The 13,794-nt window shown below is 44.0% G+C and overlaps 2 protein-coding genes across 3 annotated transcripts in view; both read right to left on the bottom strand.

Moving 5' to 3' along the window:
• The window catches only part of erbin (erbb2 interacting protein), a 100,388-nt gene extending 99,200 nt beyond the window's left edge, over positions 1–1,188 (bottom strand). For both annotated transcript variants that reach the window (XM_036528834.1, XM_036528835.1), the window contains exon 1: positions 525–1,188. The gene's annotated coding sequence lies outside the window, so the exon portion shown is untranslated. The remainder of the gene's footprint in view (positions 1–524) is intronic.
• The window catches only part of nln (neurolysin (metallopeptidase M3 family)), a 70,672-nt gene that overhangs the window by 54,483 nt on the left and 2,395 nt on the right, over positions 1–13,794 (bottom strand). The window contains exons 2-13 of the mRNA XM_036528773.1: positions 12,922–13,178; positions 12,484–12,632; positions 10,677–10,781; positions 10,239–10,341; positions 9,931–10,091; positions 9,460–9,595; positions 8,384–8,750; positions 7,567–7,768; positions 6,921–7,107; positions 6,462–6,590; positions 5,252–5,388; positions 4,658–4,805 (exon numbers count right to left, since the gene is read on the bottom strand). Of these exons, the coding sequence (XP_036384666.1) occupies positions 4,658–4,805; positions 5,252–5,388; positions 6,462–6,590; positions 6,921–7,107; positions 7,567–7,768; positions 8,384–8,750; positions 9,460–9,595; positions 9,931–10,091; positions 10,239–10,341; positions 10,677–10,781; positions 12,484–12,632; positions 12,922–13,150 (2,053 nt within the window). The 5' untranslated portion in view covers positions 13,151–13,178. The remainder of the gene's footprint in view (positions 1–4,657; positions 4,806–5,251; positions 5,389–6,461; positions 6,591–6,920; positions 7,108–7,566; positions 7,769–8,383; positions 8,751–9,459; positions 9,596–9,930; positions 10,092–10,238; positions 10,342–10,676; positions 10,782–12,483; positions 12,633–12,921; positions 13,179–13,794) is intronic.

The raw sequence follows: 13,794 nt of genomic DNA on the forward strand, positions 1-13,794 counted from the left end.
TTTTTCTGAATCACCCGTCAACGAGAGAGCTATAATGGCTGATACCTAGCGAGCTGGCTGGTTGGCTAGCTAGGGAACATATTGATCATTTAAATTCCATTAGCTAACGTTAGCTACCTCGGGAGCATTCGCAACCTAACTACCAATCTTCACCAATCTAGCTAGGGAGTTAGCTACATAGCTCACTAAACAAAAAGACAATTGTTCTCTTATGCCGCTTATAAAGCCTCTTCAGTGGTTTCAAATTCCAGCACAAGTTTAGTAGTTAGTCTAGCCAGCTAAGACCTATTTTACAAATGGTCTCCAGCTAATATATTGGCTGGCTCGCTACACGGTAGCTAGTTAGCTATTTGTACTGGTTTCTCAGTCGCTGCGCTTGTTTTTTTATGTCTGATGGGCACATGATCACGCTTTATTGAAGCTAACTTGACATTTCACCGATCAAAGTTAACGCATATCCGGCTAAACAAAATACAGTAAATTAGCTAGCAAGCTGAATGTTGCATGCGGTGCTACAAGCTTACCTTAAATATCAGGTTTCCAAGCGCTTTCTTTCATTGAAAGGAAGGTCCTAGGAGTCTTCAAAATCCACGGAAGTGTGTTTGTTCTTAAGAGAACAAGACTGCATTAAAACGGATGATTTGCCTTAAAAATGATACAGCATCCACTTATCTCGCCGAGTTTTTGAATATTGTTAACTAGCTAGCTAAACAAGCTAGCTAGCTAGCAAGTTAGCGCATTATTTTGAGAAGTGCAATCTTCTCAAAACTTGTTTAGCGATCTAAGTTACCTAGACGCTTGGCGATAACTTCCGAAACAATCGAAATAAATTTGACTAAAACGTCTTGCCTACATTACACAGTAGCAGTGATGGCTTGCTAGTGGTTTAACCTTGTAAAAACTGAAAATCAAAAATTAAAATCCAAAACGTCCACACACGACACGCGAAAAATACAAAAGACGAAAAATGTCCACCGCCTGAAAAAAATCCTTTTTTTTTCCTGAAAGGGTAACGCCGCACCCAACCGCATTCAAGAGTTGATGCCCTCGACTTCGTTAAGAGAAACTGTTAGCTAGAAAGTCGGCAACATGCAGTACATTTACGCCAAATAATTCGCGTACAGACACGGGAAGAGCGTGCAACACAAGAAGCAGACCTGACACTCACACACGGTGGTCTACGGACTGACGGCGGCCAAACCATTCGTCCGAAAAAAAAAAAAAAACAGCGAACCTGCCACTGAAACCCCGAGCGGAATAGGTGAGTCTGATTGGGGCCGTTTGGCTTCAATCTAAATCGCGACCAGGTAGCTCCGCGATAGTCGTAGGGGAAGAGCCAATTAAAACGGACCGTATATTACGAATAAACTCATAGAGCCAATACAGGCTGCGCGAAAGAGGCGGGATCTCTGGCTTAGCATGTTAGATTGTCTCGGAAGATGTAGTGTGTCAAGTGTTTGTCGCCAGCTAAAATTGTTTGTAATTTAGGTAACGTTGGCAAAGAAAAATCTAGCGATTAATTTTATGTCATACTTGACAACTGTGCACACTGTGGCAAACAAGAAACAACAAAAAATCAGATTATGGTTATACTGTGTGCACTGTGATCTCCATCATGGGTATCTGTGTTGCGGCTACTGGGGCGACTGTTGTCATTTTGCAAAATATCCGGGCTATAGTCTGTCAATGTAATGACGAATATTATGATCACGAAATTGCTTTGTTCTGTCAGGCACAAACGAATATCAGAATATGACCAATGGGAGCCATGTAGCTCTTAAAGTAGAGGCAATTCAGTAATGTGTATAGACTATTACCGACAAGTACTGTAGAATGTAATAAATCAAGCATTCAAACAGCCACATATCGCAAGAGCTGCAGTGATCTACTGGTGTTTTATGTCAACGTTAAAGGCTCGACTAGATTTTACAGAACTCCGTCCCTTCGGGGAAGCGGAAGTTCGTTGCCCCAAAAGCAGTAGTTTGAAACTAGCGAACTATCTGCCCTTCACTGCCCCCTCCGGTCTGTATGTTAAAAAAGGTCGACCCCTTGTCTTTCTCCGTGTTTTGAATTGTGTGTAAACAAAACGTCGAACCTGCCTGGGAAATATGGACGACATGTCACGAAACTTTAAGCAGTTTGCTTGACAAATGCGTTTGAATAATTAACCTTAACATTGTTTAAACAGCAAGAGGTTTTCAACCAAAAATACGAAGGCCATTACTCAGTCGTATAGTCATGCTTGTCACATTTGACAACTGACGCAAACGGACACACGGTTGTGTGTTCAGCACTATTAACTAACGCAGGTCGGTGTGCCTAATTTGGGGTGAGGCTCTAGGCCGGGGTTGAGCACAAACTGCACCTGTTTCTGGTGAGGTTGTCTGAGCTTTGTTTTTCCACATCAATTCTCTAGACTCCACTCTAGGACAGGTGATGGAAACATCTGAAAGCCAGTGATGCAACATGCAGAAAAGTATCAACCGCTGGTAACGTAGCAACAGCATCTGAGTAACCGGTGGACAAGTTTTAGACGGAGGGTCCTACCTGAGATGTCTGTACAAGCCGCAAAGTCAAAAGTAAGCATTAGCTTAAGTCACAGGTTACAAGATGGCTAATCAGTGTTAGTTTCAATTGCTTTAAACTATACACCTACAGGTGAATTAGCTACTCTAACGATGAAAATGAACGAGTTTCCCGGAAACAGATTAATACTGAAACCATCCCAAGTGGCACACTGGATTTCGAAAAAATGACATTAAACGGGTTGTTATATTAACCCGATTAATTTATACTATCATTATACTTTTATTATTTATACTAATTTATCTTTTAAGTTAGTTTGTAGAATCTGTTTCTTTTTCATTCTTATTTTCTTTTTAAACTAAAGCCTTTTTGTTACCATAAGAGGAGAAAGAAACCTCGAAAATACTTACACCTAAATGTGACATATATCATATATGTCTCTTACATTATTGGCTTGATGGGTAGTATTCAAGTGATAGTAGCCTAACTAGAGGTGACATATTTTTGTACAACACTGTGCATTATGTATGTGCATTAAGGCTCCTTGCACACTTAAAAGGAGGTAAAATCACTGATTTATGCACATGGCATTCTATGTGCAACTTTGGGCCAGGGTGAACAAGCATGACAAATTTTATTTGAATCAGTCCATATGGAAGGTCCTTGTCAAAAACGGGTATTAAAAAAGATTTAAGGAAAGAAAATGACCAAAAACAATATTTCTCTTGCCCCTTTGTCTTGTATGCCTAATGGAAGCGATGTAGGATTTTATTGTGCACTAAAAATGAAATTGTAATGCAGGCATTCTTTTTTTTTCGTTAAATGAAGGTATGTCTCCACCTAGTGGATAACTGATGTAACCAAAGAATCTGCGTGACATGAAGTTGTACAGTAGGACTTTCATTTTTCTTTGTTCTGCTGCTGAATGTTGATGTTGTTTGCATACATTTTACCACTCACATATTTTCCCTATAATAACAAATGACAACAGTGTGAAAACTGGTAGACAGCACTGGCTAGTGGCCTTTCCCAAGTAGTACAACATATGATTCAGTGGACTCATATACTTGGTATGAAAAAAATACTATAAACACCCTCAGGCATAAAAATGTGTTTTGATATAAATCACTCAACAAATCGATTTCATGCAAAATTTGTACTATCATAGGTACAACTGTAGTTTCTATCTAAAATATTTTAGAAAGGATATGTTCAAAATAATACCCCCTAAAGAAAAATTAACAAAGTACTGTGTATGTTATTCATCAGCTTATTCCTTTACGTTAAAGTATGGCCTTGCATATTCAAATAAAAAACACATTAAGAACTCAATTCTTTTAGATATTTCCCACAATCAAGTTTATGTAAAATGTAAACGTATTGTCATTTAATTTGTATTGCCTTCCACCATGTTGATCTTCAATTTCTACAGAGGAGCTGAAGGGCACCAATGGGTATGTTATGAAAAAAGTTCAAGGTTACTCTTATGATCTAGCCTAGATCTTAAAATGGTCAAAAAGGAATCTTAAGATTTCGGTTAAAGGAATTCAGCTGTTGAAAATTAAGACCAGTGAAAGTGCTTAGCTGGTGGGATCAATCATTTGTTGAACCTCACTGTGAGGACCATCTACGTGTGAGTCTGTCCAACCGTTTTCAATATCCTCCATAAAAACTGAGACAAAGTTTATTTTATACTCAAAGAGGTAAACATGCTCAGTACCTGCACAGAATCTGCAAAAACACTCCTAAACCAGTAACAGATGGTACAGTATCAGCGTTGTCCTGATTATGGTCCATGGTAAACTCATTTCCAAGCCTGGTGTAGCTTGGTACTACTACTTTTACTGTTACTACTACTCCTACTTGTGGCAACTGAGTTTTGTACTTTGAACCCAACGGAGGAGGAAATCGACCACTTTGGTGAATAATTCCTCAAATGACAGTTTTCAAAACATACGTTGTGGAAAATCAGAAATCTGGAGTAAGAAAGATTCTGGAGCAATAACTCTTCTGATACATTTACAACATATATTAAATATAAATTTTATAAACAGGTAGCATTTATCTATGAAACATGCCTGTGGTCATTTGCCCTGCACAACACAGAGGATGAGCACATCGAGTCACTGACAGTCAATGGTGCTTTCTGACTGGGCCAGCCCTTTGCACTGGAAGAAGGCGTCCTGACAGGGCTCACGACCCAGGAAGGTCTTCAGCATGTCTGCACCATCCAATGAACCCCCTGCCTCCAGGATTACCCTCCTGTATTCCTTTCCCACCTGCAGACATAAAGGTCCACATCAGTCATATTCTGAAACATAACCTCTTCACCCTGTTCTTCAGTTTAAGGCTACCGCATGTACTGTAGACACACATCAGCTGACAATGTGCTGCAGAATCCAACGGATGCCTTTTGTTGAGTACAGCATGGAAGGTTGAACGTGTACATCGATAACATTTTCTGCTGACTGACATCTGGATGTCCACCTCATGGTTGTGGTCATATTCAACGTAACATATTTCCTGAACGGTTCACTGACTGATAACATGTGAAACAGCAGATAGTCTTACATACCCAGTTTTGAATCAGAAGCTAGACAATGCATTCTGTCCTAACTGTTCTGTTACTAACCCACTGCTGGAACAATTCTTTCGCGATAGAGGAAGTAGAAATTACACTTAAGATGGAAGAGTTCAGAGGAAGGCCTGAGTCACTGTGTTGTACCTTTGGGTTCATGATTCCCTCCTTCTTGAACCGGCTGAAGAAGATGTCCATGGAAAAGACCTCGCTCCACAAGTAGCCATAGTACTGCCCATCATATCCACCAGCCAAATGACTAAAGCTGGCAGTCATGTTTGTGCCTGGAGAGGACAGTCATTACAGCACACAAAATCAACGTCATGCTATAACGACACTGTCCACTACATCCATCTGTTTCTTATGCACTTAGGTCTTCCCTGGAACAATTTTTGTAAGGTTCCTTGCTCAAAAGCACAACAGAAATGCCCCCATTTTGGATAAGGACCCACAAACAGAAATGCCCCCATTTTGGATAAGGACCCACAAACAGAAATTCCCCCATTTTGGATAAGGACCCACAAACTGGGTCTCAGTGCCTCAACCGTTCTTCCATAATTTCCCACACAAGACTAACAAGCTCTTCAGCCAGACCAAGAATGTGTTCCCTGCTATTAAATACCGCAATGCTGGTACTACTCCTCTCTTTTAAAGAGGGACAGCCATAATCATCTGGATGATAATTAGATGGGGCGGAAAAAACTGACAGTGTGCTGTCAGAGTAAACAATGTTATCTGATGTATGCAAAGCATGCTCACGGTCTTGAGATTGTAACCCCGCTGCGTTTCAGTCTCTTATCTTGCCAATGGTAACGAGTGATATTAGTCCTAGAGGTATCTCAGCAGCGTAGCATAGTGGTAAGGAGTAGGACTTGTAACTGCAAGTTTGCCAGTTCGATCCCCCACTGGGGCACTGCTGTTGTACCCTTGGGCAAGGAACTACAATTGCCACAATTGCCTCAGTAAATAGCTAGCTATATACAGCAAAACTGTAACTTATGTGAGCTAGAAGTGTTGGCTAAATGACAATAATGAAATGTAAGGTATGTCTTTGAATGCAGAGACTTAATTGGACCCTATGCTGTGAAAAGATTACCAAAGGGCAGAGTGATGCAAAAACTCAAACAGCTACTCAGCTCTAAACAGTCTGTAGTGGTGTAGTGGTTACAGAGCTGCTGACCCTGGTGAGCCCCCATAAATTGCATAACTGCTTTAATATGCCTTTCCCAAGAATTCACAATGTGCCTTGTTTTGCAGTGGTGGTCTGTGGTTTTGACCAAGGCCTGGGTCAGAGATCCACAGCTTTAAGCACTACTCCACGGTGGTGCAGAGAGGCTGTTTGCTCGGTTAGGGCCACCTGGAGTTGCAGGGATCCCCAGGATTTCTCTGGAGTGTTTGGCGAACTCCTCTGCGGTGTCAGCACTGGCCTTGGTGTGGATAGCCTGGTCCACTTTACTGAAGACCACCTGACGCAAGTTCATCAGCCCTGAGAGGGAAATAGGAGGACACTGAATGGGGTGCGGCTAAGAACAAAATTTCAACAGTGTTGCAATGTGCTGGCAAGTTAGACATCTATATAGTAAGGAAATCACATTCTGAATCAAAATTTAGAATCTCTTTTTAGGTTAAAAATGTCCAACATGGCATGTTTGTGTCATAAATGTAGAAACAATCCAATGAGGAAATTCATTCTCAGGCTGTGTTAAAGCAGGTTAGAAAATAGCTGCTTCCAGACTGTTTAATGTGGTGTTTGGAGAAGCTTAATCTGGCATGCAGCTCTTCCTTTGTAGTGGGAATGGCTAAATCTAGCAGACACCTGTATTGGCCACTCTGGAGGCGATGAGTGTGTTGAGCAGGTTGTCTGGGATGGAGCTCCCATCCTTGTAGTGCCGGGACATCCTGTGGAGGGGCTCCTTCTCCCAAACCCAGTTCTCCAGCATCTGGGACGGCACCTCCACGAAGTCCGTCTCCACCAGCGTCCCGCTGAACTCCACAAAGTCTGTCTGGAGGAGAGGCCGCCACTTACACCCTCATCTCTACAGCAGCTACAGCGTCAGACCCACACCAAAGGGACAGAGGCGCTCAGGGAGAGAACCCACCATTAAAGTTTACCTCACAGTGCATAAAATACCCTAATTAAAGGCAAAAATATCCAAAACACTGAACACAGAGACCAAAAATTGGGAAACATTATTAACTAGCTGTCCTCTGCCCTGCTCTTAAAGGCCTACAGTGTGATAGGTGTTAAGTATCTTTCCATTACTGATGCAACAGTGTCAGCATCAGGGAAAGATGGATATCTGGTTCTGTCATGCTGACACACTGAATTGGACTCGCGCAGAGCCGAGGGGCTGGGAAACCTCCAAGGCAGCAGCGTGCTTGGAGCGGGATCGGGGCGCGGCTGCCAGGGAGAGACACGCGAGCCGGCCACGCAGTTCCAGCAGTGCTGCAGAGAGGCCTACCCTGGAGCAGATCTCGTGCATGACGTGGCCGAACTCGTGGAAGAAGGTCTCCACCTCGTGGTGCTGCAGCAGGGAGGGCCAGTCAGCCGTGGGCTTGGTGAAGTTGGCCACCATGGCGGCCACGGGCAGTATGCGCTTCCTGTTGGGCCCCAAGCAGCTGGGCTGGAGCCCGAAGCAGGCTGCATGGCCGTACTTGCCCTCTCTGAAGGAAAAGCACGGACACAGATCTCAGTTCTGGACAAGCAGCGAAAGCCACTTTACTCTGATCAACTTGTATGGACCAGAGGCACAAGCAGGCCTGCCGCCAAGAGAAAATGCAGAGGGGTGCGCTTGCAATCCACGGGGGGGGGGGGGGGGCACAAAACGTCATATCTTAAAAAAACATAATAAATAAATATGCAGACATCGGGATACAAGGAGATAACTGGGGTCCACTAAGGTCCATCTCCACCCCTAAGCACCTCCATAGCACCAGCCTTGGGCACAAGTTACACCATTTTTTCAGGCATGACAAGGTTTAAGAGGTGTTAAAAACGGCAATGGCAAAATCAACTTTTGCACACGTGTAGCAACATGAGTTTTCCGGCTTAGGGTGGAAACACTTTGATCTACAACAGTATGTAGGAGCAGTGTGGGATGCGTACTGAATAGCGGTGGAATAATTTTGACCAAGAGAATAACATGGCTTGTAACTACATCAAGAACCGGAAAATGCAATTCCACATCAGTGCATTTTGCTCTGCCGTTTCCAATGACTTTATTTTAGCACAGATCAGTTCCAATGACCGTCATTATGCTTCCCCGGTCAGCAGGTTACCTGGGATGGAGGTCCAGGTAGAACTGTCCAATCTCCTCCCCCGACGCCGTGTCCACCACGGAGTACAGGCTGACGCTGCTGTGCCAGGCGTGGGCGTGGCTGACCTTGTGGAAGGTGAGGCCCAGCAGGTCCTGGTAGATGCCGAGCAGCCCCTCCGTCACCACCTCCAGGGGGAAGTACTCCAGCAGCTTGTCCTTGTCCACGCAGAACTTCACCTGCTCCACCCGGCTCATGTAGTAGGGCATGTCCCACGCGTGGATCTTCCCGTCGAACGCGTAGCCTCTGTTTTCGCACTCCTTCTTCTTCAGCTCCAGGATGTACCGCCTCTCCCGCTCGCCCACCGGCTTCAGCTTCTCGTGGAGCTCATCTGTGACACAGAACCCACGTTGCTGTTCCACTTCTAGAGAAGGGGCTGTCTCCAGTCTCCATTCCAGTCGAATAGCATGAAAAAGGAGCCTTACACTCTTTATGGTCAAAGTTTGTGGTTTGTGATTTGTTCTTTTGAAGTACAAACAACCATGGAAGTGCTAACCGAGAGCTTTTCTCCTCTAAATTAATCATTCAAAACTTCCATGTTCCATGTTTACTTATATGTTATATATGTCTGCTATATTTGTTTTAGGAGAAGTAAAAGGCTGCTGAAAAGTGAAGTAAATGATCTAGGTCTATGAAAAAGAAAGTTTAAAAACCCTGGTAAATGAGAACTGGAATATGAGACTCCCATTGGGTCACTGAATAACAGCCTGTGTTGGCGCAAGCACAGAGCAGCATTCACATAGTCCGAATGTGTAGGATAGTAAGCCAAGGAATGTGGCTGTCTGGGGAGCTGTGGGCCTGCTAAATGAACAGAGCCAGTGACACAAGGTCTGCTAGACCTCTGCAACCAGCAGTCCTGAAAAATCCTCTCATGTGGCCACAATTACCGAGGACGAGCAAAGCGCATGACAGGGAAATAAAATTACACAGCCCTGTCACCGAGCCATATGGCACTCGCACGCTGCCCTCGCGCTTACTGCGGCCGGCTTTACAAGCCTGAGGTTCTCATGCGGCCCCAAGTCAGCGGGGGGGAAACATACCGAGGAAGCGTGCCACGTTGCCGGTGTTCTTGGCCATGTTCATTTCCAGCACGTAGTCGGCGTGAGTGGAGAAGCCCAGCAGGTGGGCCATCTTCGACCGCAGCGTTATCAGCTGCTCCAGGATGGCCGTGTTCACCTGCAGGGTGAGAGCGACACATACCTCCCCTTTACAACCCCTACGAACTGGTGTGAAGGGAGAACCAGAGAGAGGAAACGCTGTATGTGAGGACAGCATGCATTGAACCAGAACGCTGCTCAGACCAATGTGGAGACTTGAAGGACAATTCTGGCAAAAGTTCAGTCTGACAGCCGTTGAGGAAAAATGGATGGGTTTGTGTTGTCCGAAGGCACTGAAGACCACCAAATGACATAACATTAACAGCCGTAAGAAACAGGCGCTTTAATTACTACAATCTTCGAACTCAGGTAAGCAGCGGAGGCCACCTGAGGCATTTGCACATTCGCCCTCACCTCTTTGCACCTGCTATGGAAGGCCATCTCCATCTTCCTCCTGGTCTCCTGGACGTAACACCTCTTCATCAGCGGGAAGTAGTGGGGGTACTTCAGGGACACCTTGAACCGGCCGTCCTCAGTCCGCTCCAGACCGTTTATGTAGCTCTCCGCCATACCGCCTCAAGGTGCCAAGACACAAGTGTGACCAATGGGGCAGAGACAGAGAAACGCAGACAAAGAGGCAAAGAGACGTTACGCTCTGCTTTAAGTCTCCAGTCCCACTTCCAAAGCTTCCGCTTAGTCCGATGAATGCTGGCTACCCTTACCTAGCTCGTCTTCGGTGAAGACTAAAAAAGTGTTTTCTTCATTCAGATTTTGGTTGAAGTCGATGGAAAGGTCACTTATCAGTTTGCGAATTGATCTGATCTCCTGGTGAGGAAAAAAAAAATAAAAACGCATAAAAATTCACATCCACCAAAATCTGCTTAAATATCTAAATATCTTAAAAGAGCATGTACCCGTTTCATAAACATACAATATAGATAATATCAAACATGCTTAGGATATTTGAACACATCTGTATATATATATAATAAATATATATATAAAACAGATACATCACATTACTTGTCCTTGTTCCATCATCAAAAATTTTGGAATAGAGATCTCATATTTCTTATATATTACATAGTACAATATTACATATTGATGTATTATTGCATCGCTTTTGTACTGATAGTGGAACAGCAGTGGATGCACAGTACCTCCTGTGTCTCTTTTGACAGGTGTAATCCATTTCTCTTTCCCAGTTTGATTAGTCTCTCCATGAATCTCTTGGCTTCAGGCTTCATATCCTTCAGCTGCTTCTCCTAGGAGAGGCACCATAAAACTAAACAACTGTCTGGGGGCATATTGTTAAAAGTTGGCAGCCTGGTTCTGAATATTTCACATTAACAGCTTTTAGTGGCCAACAACAAATGTCTTAAAGGAACAGCTAGGATTACAAATCAGGGTAGCAACTGTCCAACTGTCCAGGCGACTGCCTGGCTCAAGGGACCTGTGAACTTCTGGTACTGACAATACTCTTGTTCCAATTTGGAACATCCAAATTCAGATGATTAATAAAACAGGAATAGTTCTGGAGTGGGATATCATTCTTTTTAAGGGTCTGTGTGTGTGTGTATGTGTATTTGTGTGTGTGTGTGTGTGTGTGTGTGTGTGCCAGAGAGAGTGAGAGTGCATCTTTCTGCCTAAGAGGAGGAAATAGTTGGAGGGTGGCCCAAATCTAGCCCACTTTATGGCTCTGTCCAGCACTGGAGCTGCTGCTATTGTCATGTGCCAGTCTGCTCTGAAACCGCTAACAGCTTCCAGGCCCCTTGTGACAGTGAGGACTTCATTTTGATCTTTAATGAAACACAGTCATGCTCCTGGTGATAACTCAATTATGAGAGCCATAAACACCCTGGAGAATACAGCCTGGCCTTACTATTGTCTGTCTGCAGTTCAAAGGAACAGCAAGGGGGGAAAAAAAAAACAGTGCATCACCGGTGGAGGAATACTACTGTGTGGGAACTTAATGAACACCTCATATCTGGTGTGAAATCGCACTATATCTGACACTACGTGCTGTGCTGTAGCCAATTTCCTATAGTAACCCACAAGCCTCTTCTGGGCACAGTTCCAGTTCACTCATATCACCACACATATGCTGTCAGTCCTTCATTTACAGTTTGTTTTTTTGCTCTGCTTCTATGCAGTTGGTTAATTTTGACCTCTTATTTCTTGAAGATGCTGCGGATTCAATTTTACAGGGTGCAGGGTGACTGCCAAGATGCGCATATGCGTCTAGAATTAGCCGGACGCTTCCAGCTGCCCCGCCTCAGGGTATGCTCGGATATTGCCAAACACATGTCACATGGTCCGATTCCTCCACCCGCATCTGAGCACACTCTGAAGCGCTCACCACGGGTTCAGACAGAGGACTGAATGAAAACGGCTCAAAAAAGCTTCATATCAAGTGTGAAAAAAGCGTAAAGAGGTGCCTTTAGAAATAGGGCATGTTGGCTTGCTTTGGAAAAAAAAAAACTTCCAATTCCACTTAATTTAGGGCAGAGCAAACCTTTAAATAAGCTATTATCATTTACAATTGCATTTTACGCTTTGCAAACACCCTTATGCAGAGCAACTTACACAGCTTACGATTTCTATATATTATCCATTCAAGCAGCTGGATATTTACTGCGACGGGTTGGGTTAAGTACCTTGCACAAGGGCACGGCAACGCTGACAGATTATTTTGATTCTAGTTATGCTGGCACTGTAAAATGCTGGCGATAAAAATATTCTTTACATAGCGCTTGCTGCCATACACATCTACGAGATATATTTACAGGATACATTAACATAATTATGTAAGACCTACTACCAGTTGGCTTTAGTACAGTTGCAGTAAACAGAAATACATTACCGAGCACTTTTAGTGAACTGAATGGTCGGCAGAAAGCAAAGGGTTTTATTCCTGCCCATACGCAGCGGTGTGGGAGCAGCTGATGCCAGATGCCCCTGCTCTACCTGCAGTGCGATCACCCTCTGGAAGACGTCGTCTCTCATGCTCATCTCCACGTCAAACTCGGACAGCTTTTTGTCCGCCTCGGTGCTCGCAGAGCGCACCTCTTTACACGGGGAGACATACTGGGGGAAGTCTAACACGTGTCTGGACACTGGAAGACAAAATAAAGAGAGGACCGGCCCTTAGCGTGGCACCGATACAATGTATAACGGAGATATGCCGCAAGAGGGAAAAAAGTGTGGTTTTTCCACTATCGCTGGGCTTTATTAATTTATTCATTCAACAGTGTGGGGAAAAAAAACCCTTTTAAATTCTCATACCAGCACAAACAGACAGAATTAAAATGAGTAAAAAGGGAAGGATATCTTCCTTTCACAACCAAAATTTAGCACTCCCCGTTTAAGGAGTAGAAAACATTGAGCACCACATTTAAGCCTTACTTGTGTAATCCAACTTTGCGTCTGCCAGGGCTTTCAAGGTGTTTTCATAGGAGACTTTCTCCAGGTCGAGCGCTCCGATGGTGTCGTAGGTCCGTTTAATCCTCTGCATAAGCTTCTCGGCCCTGGATTTTATCTGCTCGGGTGTGAGATCCCATCTCAGTCCGTTCCTGTTGCCAGCGGACTGGACGCAGTTCCTCACAGAGAGGTCGAGCCCATTTTGGAGGGTCATTCTCAGCCTTGGTCTAGAGCAGGAGATTCTGAAATCCACAGAGCATCACTCGTTACAGTTCCTTCTGGGTGGATGAGAGTCATTTCCAGGCCTAATCTGTGTGAATTGGGTTGCCCTCTCTCTGTTACAATAATTTTCTCATTGAATGGAATATTCTAGTTGTTCACTTCCGATACATTTAAACAAAAAATCTCTTCTGCACATGTGGCAACACAATGGAAAAAATGTTGGACCCCCATGCACTGCAGAAGTAGATTCAGCAAGCATTAACATAAAGGTGATCCCAGGATCCACACTGTACTTTGTACCCTTGAGGGAAGTGCTGTACCAGAATGATTCCAGAGCAAATTCTATGGTAAAAATAGGCTGCAGCATGACTAAGATATGTCACCCAAGACACAGGCTTCTGCTCTGATGCAAAGCTCATGTGAAGGTCTTTTTAATATTGCACTTATGAATGTACTATAGCCCTCAAGTATTTATATCAGCACTGCCTAACAGCGTAACAGTGCTGTGTGTAACAGGACTGACGCGTGTTGGTAATGTGGTCAGTTACATTTGGTATGGTCTGTTGTTCCTGCAGCTTTATCAGATACACTTTGTACTCTTACTTTGTAGGTCACTCTGGATGAGAGTGTCTCCTA

This window comes from Megalops cyprinoides, chromosome 5 (assembly GCF_013368585.1).
Source record: "Megalops cyprinoides isolate fMegCyp1 chromosome 5, fMegCyp1.pri, whole genome shotgun sequence".
NCBI classification, from domain to species: Eukaryota; Metazoa; Chordata; class Actinopteri; order Elopiformes; family Megalopidae; genus Megalops; species Megalops cyprinoides.